Source organism: Biomphalaria glabrata, chromosome 5 (genome assembly GCF_947242115.1).
Source record: "Biomphalaria glabrata chromosome 5, xgBioGlab47.1, whole genome shotgun sequence".
NCBI classification, from domain to species: domain Eukaryota; kingdom Metazoa; phylum Mollusca; class Gastropoda; family Planorbidae; genus Biomphalaria; species Biomphalaria glabrata.
Window position 1 is genome coordinate 15,503,569 of NC_074715.1, and position 16,353 is coordinate 15,519,921.

Consider the following 16,353-nt stretch of genomic DNA (forward strand, 5'->3'; position numbering starts at 1 on the left):
GGTTTGCGCGCTGGACTGTCGTTTGGATTTATCGACGGTCGAGGGTTCAAACCCTGCCCGCTCCCATCCCCCGTCGTCCTGCGGGAGGTTTGGACTAGGAAGTAAACTATCTTCAACTCTGAAGGAACATCCGAAACAAGTAAAACATTTTACAAACAGAAGCTCGAGAACTGACCTTTTTTTTTCAATTACAAATCAGTGCTGAAAGATGATCTTAAAGTCGCTCTTCCGTCATAATATACATTGCTGACTATGTATTGGCATCCCTCAGTCGTAGAACGACTATGGTTCATCTTGAACACTTTTTCATATGGCTGTGAGCCCTATTTTGGAGAGACACTCCCGTCCACATATTGCAGATATTGCAGATCAAGGTGGCTTTCGCTTTGGTGGTAAAGGAGCTGGCCATTTTCCGTGTGGTACGCTTTTCCTCAAGAGTTGATGCCCATGTTTTCTCGCTGTCCATAGCTTTCTTGGTCACCGTCTCTCTCTAGCTAGTGCGGTCTAAGGCTATGTCTTCCCAATGATCAGTATCAATGTTCACTGATTTTAAATCCCTTTTTATCACATCAACGTAACGGAGGTGGGGGCGACCAGTTTTTCTTAAGCCAGACGCAAGTTGCCCGTACAGAATGATTTTCGGGATGCGATTGTCCTCCATCTGGCGAACATGTCCGAGCCAATGCTGGCGGCGTTGCTTGAGGACTGTAAAGATCCTGAAAAGGCCCGTTCTCGCGAGGATCTCAGTATTACACACTCTTTCTTTCCATGTTATTTTTAAGATCCTTCAAAGTCAGCGCAAGTGGAGTGAGTTTAGTTTTCTCTTTTGCTTCGTGTAAGTAGTTCACGACTCACTGCTGTACAGTAGCGTGCTAAGAACGCATGCCTTGTAGGTTATTAGTTTGTTATTAAGTTAACAGCAACCCCTGGTGGTGCGGTTTGCGCGCTGAACTGTCGTTTGTCTCGATCCCGGGTTTGAATAGAGCCAATATTTGTTGTTATTTTAATGTTATCATTATTATTCAATCTTTTTGCTGGAAACACTTTGGATATCTTGAAATATAAATATGCAAATATTATGCAAGAATTGTGGATAAAAAATGGATAATTTAAAAATATTTCATTTATTTAAATTCCGAAAACGCACTTTAAAAGCACACAAAGATACTTCCAAACTGGTCAGATTTAAACACCGTTTTAAAAAACAAAACAACTGCTGATTGGGTCATGGAAAAGAAAGTACCATAACGAGAGGAGGGCGGGGCGGGGTTTATATTCTTTTCACATTAAAGTTGTGATAGGGAAAGATGGGAAGTTGAGGCCTACAATCCACAGTGACACTCTTGAACATGGATTGTGATGGTGTTAGACAATGACGGACAGGAAATAGCCAAACTAATGATTGAATTGGTCAGTCACTGCCTGAGATTTGGCGGGATAAGAAATGTGATCGCCATCTTAACTAATCCTCACACACCCAAGTTTGCCAATGTTGCGTCAAGAGACGCCCTGGTTGGATCATAGATGGATGCCGCAGATAATCAAGATTTCTGATTATACTATAACACACATGTGTAACACACACATCATCATATACCTAACAGTTGAACCGGGGTCACCACGTTTTAAAAACATATTTTTTTAGCAAGTTATGCATTTTAAATATTGCTAAATAGGAGAATGAGAAAATGTTAATTAAGGTACTCTATTTCTCTGCAAATATAGAATAATTTCAGATCTATTAATATTGAAGTCGATAGAGACTTCAACAAAAATGCTGCCCAGGCTCTTAATTTTCTAAAATCCAGTACTTTTATACACATCATATATAAGTCTGCGCTATTTTGTCTTGTGCTACTTTGTCGTGAAATTTCGCGCTATTTTATCCGCGCTATTTTTTCAGGCCACTGGTGCATACACAAACACATAGTTTGTTGTTAGAGAGTAAGCTAATCCATTCGTTTTTATTGTGGTAAACTAAAATTGCATCCATTTATTTTAATTTTTTTTGCAGTCAACATGGCGGAAGTGGAAATAAACTTGTCAGGTATTCTGGATCTCTCATTTAGTTTTCTCCTTCAGTTGTGCCTTGTGTCTGTCTGACGTGACGTACGACTTGATGTAGAAGTTGGAGAACAGGATCAGAAGACTGATGACGTAGATAATGGCTAACAGGCCCAGGTTCCACATAAAGGGGCAGTCGTGGAACATGTTGACCACTACTAGGACTATCAGGAAGCACTGCTGGAGCTTAACAAAAGAAAAATAAAAGGTGGATTGGATGATACATATATAAATATATTTTCTGAAAGAAAGGGGGATGTTAAGGTATGCACGGTACTTTGAAAAAAAAAAGCATACGTTAATTTTAATCAGTGTGTCCCCATTTCTTGGCAACACAAAGACCCCATGAGATTTCTGATTATCCTGAGATCGAGACTTTGCCAATGACAAGGCTCCACTTCACTGATCTGATATAATGAAATCTTTAATCCTTTATGCATAAGAATGGTTACTAGCAGATCCAAGATTTAACACCTGTTTTTATTTTCATTTTAAGGGTTCGATCCTCAAACACTCAGAACGAAAGAGATTCTTTTAACATATCACCATCACTGTGGCAGGTCATCAAAAAAAATAGGTTCCCTTTGAGAAACAGAGATGTGGTTAGGGACAAACCAATCAGGATACATCGTTTAACAAACTGTAACTTACTGTTGTAAATTTCGCATGTAATGCTGAAGAGAAGCTGGGATATGAAGGTAGGCCTATATCTTGTGTGCTTTTTTTTCAATTGTGTATTACAATAACAATACATAATAAGAGAATTTATTATTATTATTATTATTAGAAAGATGCTAAAATAATTTAAAATAAAACAAAATTTTAAAAAACTTACAATTTGTATGATTGTCAAGTATCTTTTCAGACGAGTCAAACGAATTCCTATAGCAGCCAGGGCGTAGTATGAATACATGAGAATGTGAACCGATCCGTTAAGAATTGGAAAGATTAACACTGTGAGGAAGTGTCATTAAAGAACAATGAATCTATGTATATTGTTGTAACCATAATATTATCAACAAAGTACAATTTAAATCTGTGAGGGTGAGAACCAAGTAATAATACGGACACCGTCGTGTATTTTTTTTTTTTTTTTTTTTAAATGGGAGTCCAGTTGATAATTAAAACTGGACTAGTTGAGAGAATTGGACTGTTCTAGAGAACTGAACCATTGGAAAGAACAGGACTTTCGGTGAGAATTTGATTTTAGAACGAAGTATTTTGTTCATATGTTCTTTAACAGGATGTCTCCCTTTTTTTTCTCTCTTCCTCCACCCCACACGGAAGTATGCCTCTCCCTCCCAATGGACCTACCAACATTTTCTATGTTGACCACAACTATTTCGAGACGGGCTTGGGGGAAAGTGTGTGCTATTGTGACACAGGGAATTGGGTGGTAAAATGAGGCAATGTGAAGCTGACACAACGCTCTAAACAAGAATTTTTTTTTATCTAGAGCAAGATTCCCTTTAGGCGATTGACATTAAGCAGTTAACTATCACTCGACTTAAACGAATGTCGATTCAAACTTATATTCATCAATAGTATGTCAACTTTCAAGGGTGAAGTGATGATGTCATAACAACCACCACCACCCCCCAAATACACATACACATAATCACAGCCTTTTCCTTCACTCAAAAAGGAGCACACATCGATGCTAATTTTCCAGATCTGAAAAATCTAGAATCAGTGACTTGAGTCCTGGAAGCTAATCTTTCCGCATGTCTGATTCGTCATAAACAGAAAGCTAGCTCTAGAAAATACTTTAGAAGATACAATGAAATGAAGGACTCACCTGGACCTCCTGGGACGAATTTGTACCCAAGCCAAACAAATATGACTGTCATGGCGTGGTGGTAGACGTGAAGAAATGAAAGCTGGTTGAATTTCTTTCGCAGAACTAAAAATATCTGCAGATGTTAAAGGCATATGTTTGATACCAGCACACAGCGAGACTACAGTAATAGCATCGAAACTACAGTAACAATACCAGAATAACAGTAAGAATACCAAAACTACAGTAACAACACCAAAATAACAACACCAAAATAACAACACCGAAATAACAACACCGAAATAACAACACCGAAATAACAGTAACAACACCAAAATAACCACCAAAATAACAACACCAAAATAACAACACCAAAATAACCACCAAAATAACAACACCAAAATAACAACACCGAAATAACAACACCAAAATAACAACACCAAAATAACAACACCGAAATAACAACACCAAAATAACAACACCGAAATAACAACACCGAAATAACAACACCAAAATAACAACACCAAAATAACAACACCAAAATAACAACACCAAAATAACAACACCGAAATAACAACACCAAAATAACAACACCAAAATAACAACACCAAAATAACAACACCGAAATAACAACACCAAAATAACAACACCGAAATAACAGTAACAACACCAAAACTACAGGAACAAATCAAAATGTTTCATACCAGCACACATCGAAACTACAGTAACAACACAAAATAACAGTAAGAATACCAAAACTACAAGAACAACACCAAAATAACAACACCAAAGTAACAGTAACAACACCAAAACTGATACCAGCACACAATGAAACTACAGTAACAACACCGAAATAGCAACACCAATATAACAGTAACAACAACAACACTCTAAATAATGACTAAAAGAGTTATGAATAGTTGTAATGTTTATATCATATGTAATATGGCCATTTAAAAAAACAACGTTTGTTCTCTCATATAATAAGAGAAGTTTGAAACCAATCCAAGCCACGAAAATGTTTCAATCAATTTATTTGTTGTTCGTGTTCTTTCTTTTGTCTCCCCTCCCCCCCCCCCCCCCCCCAAGTTAAACGAACAATAGAAAAAAAAAAGAATACTTGTTAAAAACCAAGGTTATCTAAGGGAAAGAACCACTAATTACTACCTTTAGCTGAAAATTGCAGGGGTAAGTTCCCTTTCTGCCATATAAAACAAAATTAATTAATTAGTACTAAATGGTAACTAATTGTTTTTCGTTGTTGTTGTTTTTATTGATTCCTGTATTGTCGTCGACTATGAATAATTATGCGAAACTTCACCTTGAACCGAAAATGAAAAGAGTGAGAAATTACGTTTCAACACGTAATAAGGAGATTAAATCCATATATACATCCACATCTCTCATTGAGTAGCATTTATTTCCCATATTTCGATATCAAACAAAGTAATTAATCACCAACATTTAATTACGTAATTGGTTGATTTCTTTATTGATTCGTGTCTTCTTAGGTTCAATGAATAATGTTACGAAGTTTTAACTTGATCCGAAAATGGAAAAATGGGGAAAAAATACATGTTCAAACTTTTTAACGTCCAGTAGGAATCGGCGCCGAAGGTGCCATTATCCCATTGATGTTTAAAAAGGCTTTTATCCAACGAACAGGCTTGGACCCGTAGCTCTTATGCCGCCCCCTCCTCCCCCTCCACCTGTTCCGTGGGATGTTTGGGCTATTTCGATGTAGCAAGCAAATCATGTAAAAATAAAACAACCAGAAAAATTGAAACAGAAATGACGTGAAATGTTCTTGCACCAGAGAAATGTCTCCAGCAGGAACTCTTGCTTTTAAGCCTTACTTGCAGTAAGGGGGAGACAACTTCGTTCACAAGTCACTTTGGCCTACGAATAGTACAGCGTGTGCACTAGTTGATAATTTCAACCTAATTGTATCCTCCAACTCATGACTAGCCATTGGGACAGTTATTACAGCATGACTAGCCATTGGGACAGTTATTACAGCATGACTAGCCATTGGGACAGTTATTACAGCATGACTAGCCATTGGGACAGTTATTACAGCATGACTAGCCATTGGGACAGTTATTACAGCATGACTAGCCATTGGGACAGTTATTACAGCATGACTAGCCATTGGGACAGTTATTACAGCATGACTAGCCATCGGGACAGTTATTACAGGAAAGAACTCTTTGCCATCTTCTCCATCAAACCGTCTCTACAATAGACATCGTGCTCAAATTCCAAGCGTCATATTTCAATTCATCAATTCGTTACCGTAATTTTTTAACTCTTTCTCTCCTAATTGACGATACCATCGTTGATTTGACCTCATTAAATTAAAATAATGTTTAATTTTATTAACGTTATTTTGTGTTTTATAAAAAGAGCATGCATTCCCATTTTAATTCTAGACCAACTAAAACATTTTCTGATATCAAACGACAAAGCTATTGAAGCTTGATCATAACAGGGGAGTGAAATAGTAATGTGCAAAATGAAGAATTCTGGCGAAACGTGGAAAAATAATTCTCGGGTAAGTCAACGTCAAATAATATTAGTGTTTCAAGACACTACTCCACTGTTTGGTGATCACATTTAGAGATATTGAATTATTAAAAGACATTCAAAATTGAAAGCGCACATGCATATCCATGAATCAGAGCGTTTAAGTCTGCCAAGCATCTTTGTGGATGGAAGTTCGTGTTTCTGTGTTTCTAACGGGGCATGATCTCCAGGAGTAAATAGAGTTGAATTTTCTATGGCGAAAGTTATCATAAGATTCAGAAACGTTCTTGAATTGTTTGTGCCAAAACTGGCGAGGAAATCATTCATTTGACTGCATCTCTAGGCAGAGGATGCAATTAATTTTTTGCTTTTTTTTTCCTCTCAATTGTTTCTTTACCTTTAATTTCGATGTATATTTGGTTACATGTTTGACTGTTTAAATAATAATTGTGGTTTGTCAATGATTTATAATCTGAGAAATCTCGAGATATTGCGACGAACCGACCAATCCAATTATATAACGCACATTAGAGAGGACAATCCATCTCTGAGTCAATTTTTGTAACAGTGGGTCTGCTGGTAACTACCTAACATGAGGGAACACTTCTTGATTTGAAGTTCAGGGTCCCGTTCTAGATTCACATGAGTAAGTTTGACTTCTATAGGTCAACTGATATAAGCGAACTCATGATATCGGATTATGTGGTTTAATACACAGTTAAATAAGTAAAGATCTTTATGAAAGATAAGGCGAAATCAATCCAGTTTACGGGACTGACATTTAATGTGGCCCATTCAGCAGCCCCACCGGCCCATTTACACACCGGTCCACAGGGCATTTGCCCAGTTGTCCATATAGCCAGTCCGCCCATGCCCACTTCTCATTCTCGGATCAAATTGAAACTTTGCACAATTATTTATTGTTGATGGCAACACACGAATCAATTAAAAAAAACATTTAAACAATTAGTCGTAAATAATTAATTTTGTTTTATACAGAGACAGTAGGGCCTACTAAGCTAGAGGGAGATAAGTCTTGTCGTTCGCTAAACTTTTATAACTAACAATTTTTTAGACTTTTAAAAAAAAATCTACTTTTATCATGACTTGGATATCCCAGAAGTCGATCTTCCATCATGGAGGCTCGAGATCGAATTCAGATTCAAGCATTTCTTTTAAAATTCTTTTTTGGAAAGGCAACATGGAAACCTTCTCCCAGATAGTCCCTGCCCCCCACCTCTCCCATCATTGGTTCACACAAGTGATTGGACCAGGGCGCACTAAGAAGGCTATAAGCAAGAAAGTCGCGCAAAATAAAATAATTATAACACATTTTTTTCAATCGTACAAATGTATAATCGTTAGTCTAGTTCTGTTAACAATTAGTTCTAGGATGGATTCAAACTAATTTCCTTTAATTTAAGTTATAAAATAGGAAAAGTATGTTTTATAATTTACTTGTTTAATTCTGTAGATTAATCGCTTTACGAAACACAATGTGTGGTTATTCAAATGGGATAAATAATAGAGATTTTACAGTAAGTTATGTAAATCGACACCAAAAAGCTCCGCAGTACTTACCGTATCCATTAATTCTAGTAGCTTAGAGTAATAGAAAGAAGCTGCTGCAGCTAGTCCCTGAAAAGAAACAAGTCTTTTATTTGGTGTGGTCTGGCTGGAATAAAGTCTTTTATTTGGTGGGGTCTGGGGAAAAAGCCGCTATTAGGTTTGTGCAAAATGTCCGTCTGTCCGTCTGTCCGTCTGTCCGTCTGTCACACTCAGATCTCAAAAACTAGAAGAGATATGAAAAATATTATTTCATCATTAAATGCGGCTTGAAAAGTTTAGGTGCAACGGCTACTTTTGGTTTTCTAAAAGCAAACCGTTTAATTTATAAAATTAATTATGCAAGCGATTTTTTCATAAAAATACACCAATTCTAAAACAATTACGTAAATGTAAGGGAGGCAATGTTACAATATGCTAACAAAGATGGTAAATTTTTGTGTATTTTCAGTATCACTAAGTCAAATATATTGATAAAATGTACAAGAAATGTTTACAACAAATATAAATAATAGTTAAAGGTGTTTTTTCTGGTCAACTAGCTGCTAAAATTAAAAGAAAACATTTCTGTTTGTTTATAAAGGCTATTAATGCATTTTGTATGTAAATATCACGCACATTTTTTTAAAATGGTCTTTTTATGCAGCGACTTTCGTGCAGTAGCGTAACGTCGCAACATGATCAGGTGCTAAACCAATTCCTTAAACTTTTTTAAAAAATCAGATTTTATTTATTTTTTTGTTTAGTGCCCCCATCCAAATAAAAGAAGATTATTTTTGTGCGTTTTGTCTGTTGGTCGGTCTGTCCGTCACGATTAGATTAACAAATAACACTAGAGGCTATTGTAAATCCGATTTAACCTTTAATTTTTCATTCAGAAATATTGCAATAGTTTTAAGTATCTATAATAGATTGTTCCGGATGTTTTGTGAAAAACAAATCAATGCCAATGAATATTTGTTTGCTCTTCTAACTTATATTAGATTTATTTCCATGCTTAAACGTTGCAAAAAACACATGATCTTTAATATATTGTTCCCGTTTTTAATGTAAATAGCAATATAAATGCTAAATTAAAATATCTATACTGATTTATATTTCATTAACTATAAAGTTGTTCCGGATATTGTTTTATAAAAAATAAATTATGTCAAATGATTGTTTGAAATCGCATTATTGACTAATATTACACTTATATTCTTTGACACAACGTCACTATAGTTTATTTATCAATATCAATTGTTCCGAATTTTTAATTTAAAACAACTTTATGTCAAATAATTTTTTTTTTCAAAAATATCGACAATAGGTTATTCAGGATTTTAAAATAAGAAAGTAATTAACTAGAAACGACTATTGAAAATCAATTTTTAGACTTATTTTACAGTTAATTTTCTTGTCGAAATATAATAAAAGTTGTTTAATCGGTAAATAATGTTCCGGATTTTGTTTCGAAAAAGAAATCGAACTACATTACCTTAATTTTCTTACAAATCGTCGCCAAAAATGATCCGAATTTTGTATAAAAAATCTAATAACGCTAATAAATGTTTGAAATCCCTCTTGTAATAAATAAAACAAATAATTTTCTCATTTACGAAAATTGGTTGTTCCGGATTTTTTATGAAAAATAGTTTAACATTTAACTTTCTAAGCTAAAACGTTAGAAAATCTAATTATTGTTAATATTATGATCCGATTTTTAAGGAAAACAACTTCCTAACACCAAAGTATGGTTTGAAAAAACCTCCATAAGGCTATGGTACATGTAATTTTCATAACAGACCATCCCACAAATTTAATTAACGGCATTTGATTAATCTGGAATTCTTATTTTCTCTCACTATAAATATATAAACATCCGGAACAATCTATTATAGAAACTTAAAACTAATGCGATGTTTCGGAAGGGAAATTAAATTTTAATCAGATTTTCAATAGCTTTTAGTCTTTTTTTTCTCGCTATCAACATAACGGACAGACAGACTGACAGACAAAACAAACAAAAAAAGCGTCTTTGACGTCATATGGAGTTAATTCTTTAAATGAAATGCTAAAAGATCGCACTCGGTGCACCAATGTCTATGAACACTCGACAAGCTGCTCGTATAGATGACATTTTTTAGTTTAACTAGGACGTGTGACGTAATGGAATTTTTTTCCTTTGACGTCATATGGAGTTAATTCTTTAAATGAAATGCTAAAAGAAATCACTCGGTGCACCAATGTCTATGAACCCTCAACAAGCTGCTCGTATAGATGATATTTTTTAGTCTAACTAGGCCGTGTGACGTGTTGGATTTTTTTTCCTTTGACGTCATATGGAATAAATTCTTTAAATGAAATGCTAAAACAACTCGGTATAGTAATGTTTATTAAACCTCGTAATGTTACTCGCATTTTAAAAAGACATAATAGCTAGATTTAGATCTAATCTAGATTTTTTACACTAGATCTAGATTTTTTTTTACACTAGAGCTAGATTTTTTACACTAGATCTAGATTTTTTTCTTAAAGTCTAGATTGTCAATATGTCAATATTGCAATGTTATAAAATACTAAAACTAATCTACTATTTTAATATTTCATATTGCAATTTGTCTAGTAATTGATTATCTAGTGTTCTTTTTAATATAAATCTTATCTAAATTACATCTATATTATCCCAAATATATATTCTAGATCTAGTAGATATAGATATTGAGAGTGCTAAATTAGTCGTTTAATTTAGGTAGATTTACATCCTTATTCTAGTTCCATTTAGGCCTAAATGAAAATGCTCAATACCAAAAGATTATCTAGAATCGCTCTTCTGACATATTGTACATATCCGGTAGTTGTCATTCCGTAATGTGTAGGTATATTATCAATAGTAGGCTATTAGTTTGTAACCAGTTTGTCATTAGATTAAGAGCAATGCCTGGTCGTGCGGTTAGCGCGCAGGACTGATTATCTCTACGGTCTTGGTTTCATATCCTGCTCGATGCCATCCTCAGTCGACCAGGGATCCGTCTCCCACGGGGGCCGCCTCTGAGTTTGTGTGGCAACACAAACTCTCTTTGTAATCTTGTTTATATATATTACAGATGTAACTTAAAAATAAGACAATTACGACCAACGCAGTTCATGTGTCAGTCTAGTCATGCGTGTTAATCAATGACATAACCTCTGCAAAGCCGTTGGTTTTCCTGGCTGATTCAGGCAACCCATCCTTTTTTCAAATGGCACTAGTGAAGAAGGAGCACTTGTACAGTTTGTTCTATTTCATGGAATAAGAAATGTGCCTCTATCTTTGTGTCTTTCTGAGAATTGTATCAAATCGTTCGCAAAATTTTGCATAAAAGCTCGTGCTCGATGACAACACATTTATTTTTTTTTTAAATTATGATCTTTCAGACCTTGTCATCTGTTTATGTGGCCCACGGTTAACGAATTTGAGACAAAAGCTCATTCACCGATTTCAAACAGAATTGAGATCGACCTTGACATTTCAATTGGCATTCTAAAAAAATATTGTTCCCTAATTTACATTTCTCTAGTATTCCCTTCGTCACAGCTACAGCTACAGCTGAAGTCCAAATGTATTGTTTAGTTTTCCCTTCGTCACAGCTACAGCTACAGCTGAAGTCCAAATGTATTGTTTAGTTTTCCCTTCGTCACAGCTACAGCTACAGCTGAAGTGCAAATGTATTGTTTAGTTTTCCCTTCGTCACAGCTACAGCTACAGCTGAAGTCCAAATGTATTGTTTAGTTTTCCCTTCGTCACACCTACAGCTACAGCTGAAGTGCAAATGTATTGTTTAGTTTTCCCTTCGTCACAGCTACAGCTACAGCTGAAGTGCAAATGTATTGTTTAGTTTTCCCTTCGTCACAGCTACAGCTACAGCTGAAGTGCAAATGTATTGTTTAGTTTTCCCTTCGTCACACCTACAGCTACAGCTGAAGTGCAAATGTATTGTTTAGTTTTCCCTTCGTCACAGCTACAGCTACAGCTGAAGTGCAAATGTATTGTTTAGTTTTCCCTTCGTCACAGCTACAGCTACAGCTGAAGTGCAAATGTATTGTTTAGTTTTCCCTTCGTCACAGCTACAGCTGAAGTGCAAATGTGTTGTTTAGTTTTCCCTTCGTCACAGCTACAGCTACAGCTGAAGTGCAAATGTATTGTTTAGTTTTCCCTTCGTCACAGCTACAGCTACAGCTGAAGTGCAAATGTATTGTTTAGTTTTCCCTTCGTCACACCTACAGCTACAGCTGAAGTGCAAATGTATTGTTTAGTTTTCCCTTCGTCACAGCTACAGCTACAGCTGAAGTGCAAATGTATTGTTTAGTTTTCCCTTCGTCACAGCTACAGCTACAGCTGAAGTGCAAATGTATTGTTTAGTTTTCCCTTCGTCACAGCTACAGCTGAAGTGCAAATGTGTTGTTTAGTTTTCTCTTCGTCACAGCTACAGCTACAGCTGAAGTGCAAATGTATTGTTTAGTTTTCTCTTCGTCGCAGCTACAGCTACAGCTGAAGTGCAAATGTGTTGTTTAGTTTTCCCTTCGTCACAGCTACAGCTGAAGTGCAAATGTATTGTTTAGTATTCCCTTCGTCACAGCTACAGCTACAGCTGAAGTGCAAATGTATTGTTTAGTTTTCCCTTCGTCACAGCTACAGCTGAAGTGCAAATGTATTGTTTAGTTTTCCCTTCGTCACAGCTACAGCTGAAGTGCAAATGTATTGTTTAGTTTTCCCTTCGTCACAGCTACAGCTGAAGTGCAAATGTATTGTTTAGTTTTCCCTTCGTCACAGCTACAGCTGAAGTGCAAATGTATTGTTTAGTTTTCCCTTCGTCACAGCTACAGCTGAAGTGCAAATGTATTGTTTAGTATTCCTTTGGCTAGGTCTAGAGGAGAACCATAACACATCGGCAACTCGTGATCCCTTTTTCTAATGCCCTGAAGTGTGCTCTCAGGACTCACGACCTAATACTGGTGGAGCCTCTGCAGTGCACGTAGTTGTCAAAACAAGGGACATAATTGCAAGGAACAACGGAACAGATTTATTTAAAAAAAAAAAAACTTACCCAATATTTCTGAGGAAACGAAAAGAAAATTGTATTATTTTGTATTTTATTATTGATGATGTTTAAATAAAAATATATCTTTGCAGATGTTTGTATAGTTTGTATAACACTAGTGTTATTTAATTTAAACCATTATGACTTGTTTATATACAGAAATTGTAATTTGTTCATTTAAAAGTAACAAAACTCACTCTATATACAAACAGATATAACTTTCATTAAATAATTTAGACTAGATAATTTTTATAGAACTTACATAATAGTTTACAATTATGTAATTGAAATGTGTAATGAAATATTCAAAATAATAAATTACCGTATATCTATCTATCTATCTATCTGTCTGTCTTTCTATCTATCTATCTATCTATCTATCTATCTGATAGATATATATTTATCTATCAACCCATGTATGTGTCCGTCCGTCCGTCCTTCAGTTTGTCTTTCTATCTATCTTATTCTCGGATAGATTGTTTCCGTGAATGTCGTTGATTGTGCAGCATCAGATGTATCTCATTATTACACATTAAAAATGAAGACAGACGATGTTCTTAGTCCAATGGTTAAGTCAGACGATTTGTTATGGACAAATTAATATACTCCTCACAATAATAAGTAATGACTCCAAACTCGAGTGCTCTGTTTGAATTGACATACGACTTACATATCTGAAGTCCTCGGGGAAATCGTAGTTGATCCAATTCGTACACACAAAGGAGATGCCGAAGTAGTAAAAGGCAAACATGCCCTGAAAACAAAAAAATAAAGGAAAAAGGTTCCTTGTATATTGTAACTAGAGCTTTAGATCATCCATATGGGACACCGGAGAAAGGGAAAAAATATTTCTATTCAAATCGTCATGTACATTGACATCTAACAGAACGGAAACTCTTCTTATTGGTAGTCGTTTCCCAATCGCTCAATAATTTTCAACATGACAAAAATGTTTCCAAATTGAGCTCGGGTAAATATCTGTCTCAAATCATTCAACCAAAGCGAGGCTCGCTCACGTGGTACTTTTAATTCGAAGGATCCTTTAGCAGTCTTTTGTTTCGTCATGAAAACACAATTTTAGAAAACAAAAACAAGAAACAGACGAGATTCTAGATTATTTAAATTAATCACGAACACGTATACATTCAGTACTACAGACACACATGTCATACAAACACATAAATACAAAGTCAGCATACGAACACCTACACACCAATGTGTGTTATACAAACACATACAAACCAATTAAAGCCGTACACACACACACACACACCAAGTCATGTGCTACTTACCCAAACAAACTGATAGATTAAAAATAGGACCATGAAGCAGTTATAGACAAACATAATTTCTTTCAGTTTCAGCGGCTTGCGAGTTTCCATCCATTTGGTTCCATACCAGACAAAGGAAATATACAAGGTGAGGATCAACAGCGACACCAGGGGCGAATCAAAGAGAGGGTACCCGTCGAATTTACGATCTGTTTGAGGAGACACTGTTTCACTATTCAACCAAATTTAGATATATTTTTATGACAATACAAAATCATCAGTCAGGAGTTTTACTTTATTAAATATAGCATTAGTCAGGAGTTTTACTTTATTAAATATAGCATTAGTCAGGAGTTTTACTTTATTAAATATAGCATTAGTCAAGAGTTTTACTTTATTAAATATAGCATTAGTCAGGAGTTTTACTTTATTAAATATAGCATTAGTCAGGAGTTTTACTTTATTAAATATAGCATTAGTCAAGAGTTTTACTTTATTAAATATAGCATTAGTCAAGAGTTTTACTTTATTAAATATAGCATTAGTCAAGAGTTTTACTTTATTAAATATAGCATTAGTCAAGAGTTTTACTTTATTAAATATAGCATTAGTCAGGAGTTTTACTTTATTAAATATAGCATCAGTCAGGAGTTTTACTTTATTAAATATAGCATTAGTCAGGAGTTTTACTTTATTAAATATAGCATTAGTCAGGAGTTTTTCTTTACTTTAGTTACAATGTTTTATTATGTGAGTACACAAATTGTTATACAATTTTTCTGTCATGGATAATATTATTTTAATTAAATGGATCATCAGTTATAAGTTATACTTTATAAAACAGAACATCAGTTAGAAGTTATACTTTATAAAACAGAACATCAGTTAGAAGTTATACTTTATAAAACAGAACATCAGTTAGAAGTTATACTTTATAAAACAGAACATCAGTTAGAAGTTATACTTTATAAAACAGAACATCAATTAGAAGTTATACTTTATAAAACAGAACATTTGTTAAAATGAATTCAGGTGTATTACCACTTGTAGACCTTGATAACGTATACAGTTTTTTTTTTAAATCAAAGTACGACATATATATATTAATCAAATATTCCTTGATCATGCTAAATAATGTAAGATTTGTTTTTAAGAAAAAGGAAAAAAAATGTTCTATATTATTTACAAAATCTTGTACTGTTTCAGTTTAAAGTAGAAGACCAGCTGCCCCCTATTTCAACACTGATTCAAAACACAGCCATAGAGTGTTTAAGAAACTACAAACACAAACCTCTTAAATCCATGACTTGATCATAAAGCCGTTTCATTTCTTCTAGTTTCCACCACATTGTTTACGCTTGTATCAAATGACTGGATATATGATATATAACATAGAATTACCCTAAAAATTCTAAAGGAAAATAAATTGCAGATTAGAAGTGTTAAATTGTGTATGTTTATATTTATCTTAAATGTGTACAATTTTGAAAGTTAAAGTATGTTTTGTTTTAAATAAATATATCGTTTGACATGACCTAAATACTAGTGTCACCACACACACGGGCATATAGAACTAAGATGAGAGATAACAGTAAGACGTCTTTTATAAACATATATTTCTATAGTCCTATATTATAGTATTAGTATACAAAATTTTAGTAATTACATTGTAATCCAATGGGGAAAATTCAACTGTTAAACTTCAGAACAAAAAGTCATTTACAAAATCATTTACACACACACCCAAGTTTTAAAAAAACTTGACGTCTGCTAAAAAGTAACACGGCGGGAAGATAGAAGTGTTGACTGCGTTTGACTAAAAAATACGTGAACGAATTCTAAACCTATCCAACATTTGCATCTATATTACACGTTTCAGACTGCTGATGGAGAAAATGAATTGCTAATTTGAATAGTCGATATATGAATCAAGCATTGCATATTGTATTTCTTACTTGAATACTTATTTAGTATTATTTAAATAGTCTTTTTGATATTGATCTCCTATTTTAAACTGTTTCTTTCTCCGATAATATGTACTGGCATATCACTAATTCTCCCACTTACTGACATATCACTAATTCTCCCA

At 34.5% G+C, this 16,353-nt stretch overlaps 1 protein-coding gene across 1 annotated transcript; it reads right to left on the reverse strand.

Moving 5' to 3' along the window:
• Nucleotides 1-1,930: 1,930 nt before the first annotated feature.
• Nucleotides 1,931-16,100, reverse strand: LOC106062336 (elongation of very long chain fatty acids protein 4-like). The gene is made up of 8 exons (XM_056028783.1): nt 15,931-16,100; nt 15,556-15,675; nt 14,286-14,473; nt 13,664-13,747; nt 7,949-8,086; nt 3,863-3,977; nt 2,900-3,018; nt 1,931-2,250 (listed from the first exon to the last, which is right to left on the reverse strand). The coding sequence occupies exons 2-8, from the start codon at nt 15,611-15,613 to the stop codon at nt 2,062-2,064; spliced, it is 891 nt and encodes a 296-aa protein (XP_055884758.1). The 5' UTR covers nt 15,614-15,675; nt 15,931-16,100; the 3' UTR covers nt 1,931-2,061.
• Nucleotides 16,101-16,353: the final 253 nt, after the last annotated feature.

Coding starts and splice junctions, on each gene's coding strand:
- LOC106062336 (XM_056028783.1), bottom strand. CDS start 15,613: ATGTGGTGGAAACTAGAAGAAATGAAACGGCTTTATGATCAAGTCATG. Junction 13,748..14,285: donor TAATCTATCAGTTTGTTTGG/GTAAGTAGCACA, acceptor TTTTGTTTTCAG/GGCATGTTTGCCTTTTACTA. Junction 3,019..3,862: donor ATTCGTCCCAGGAGGTCCAG/GTGAGTCCTTCA, acceptor ACTTCCTCACAG/TGTTAATCTTTCCAATTCTT.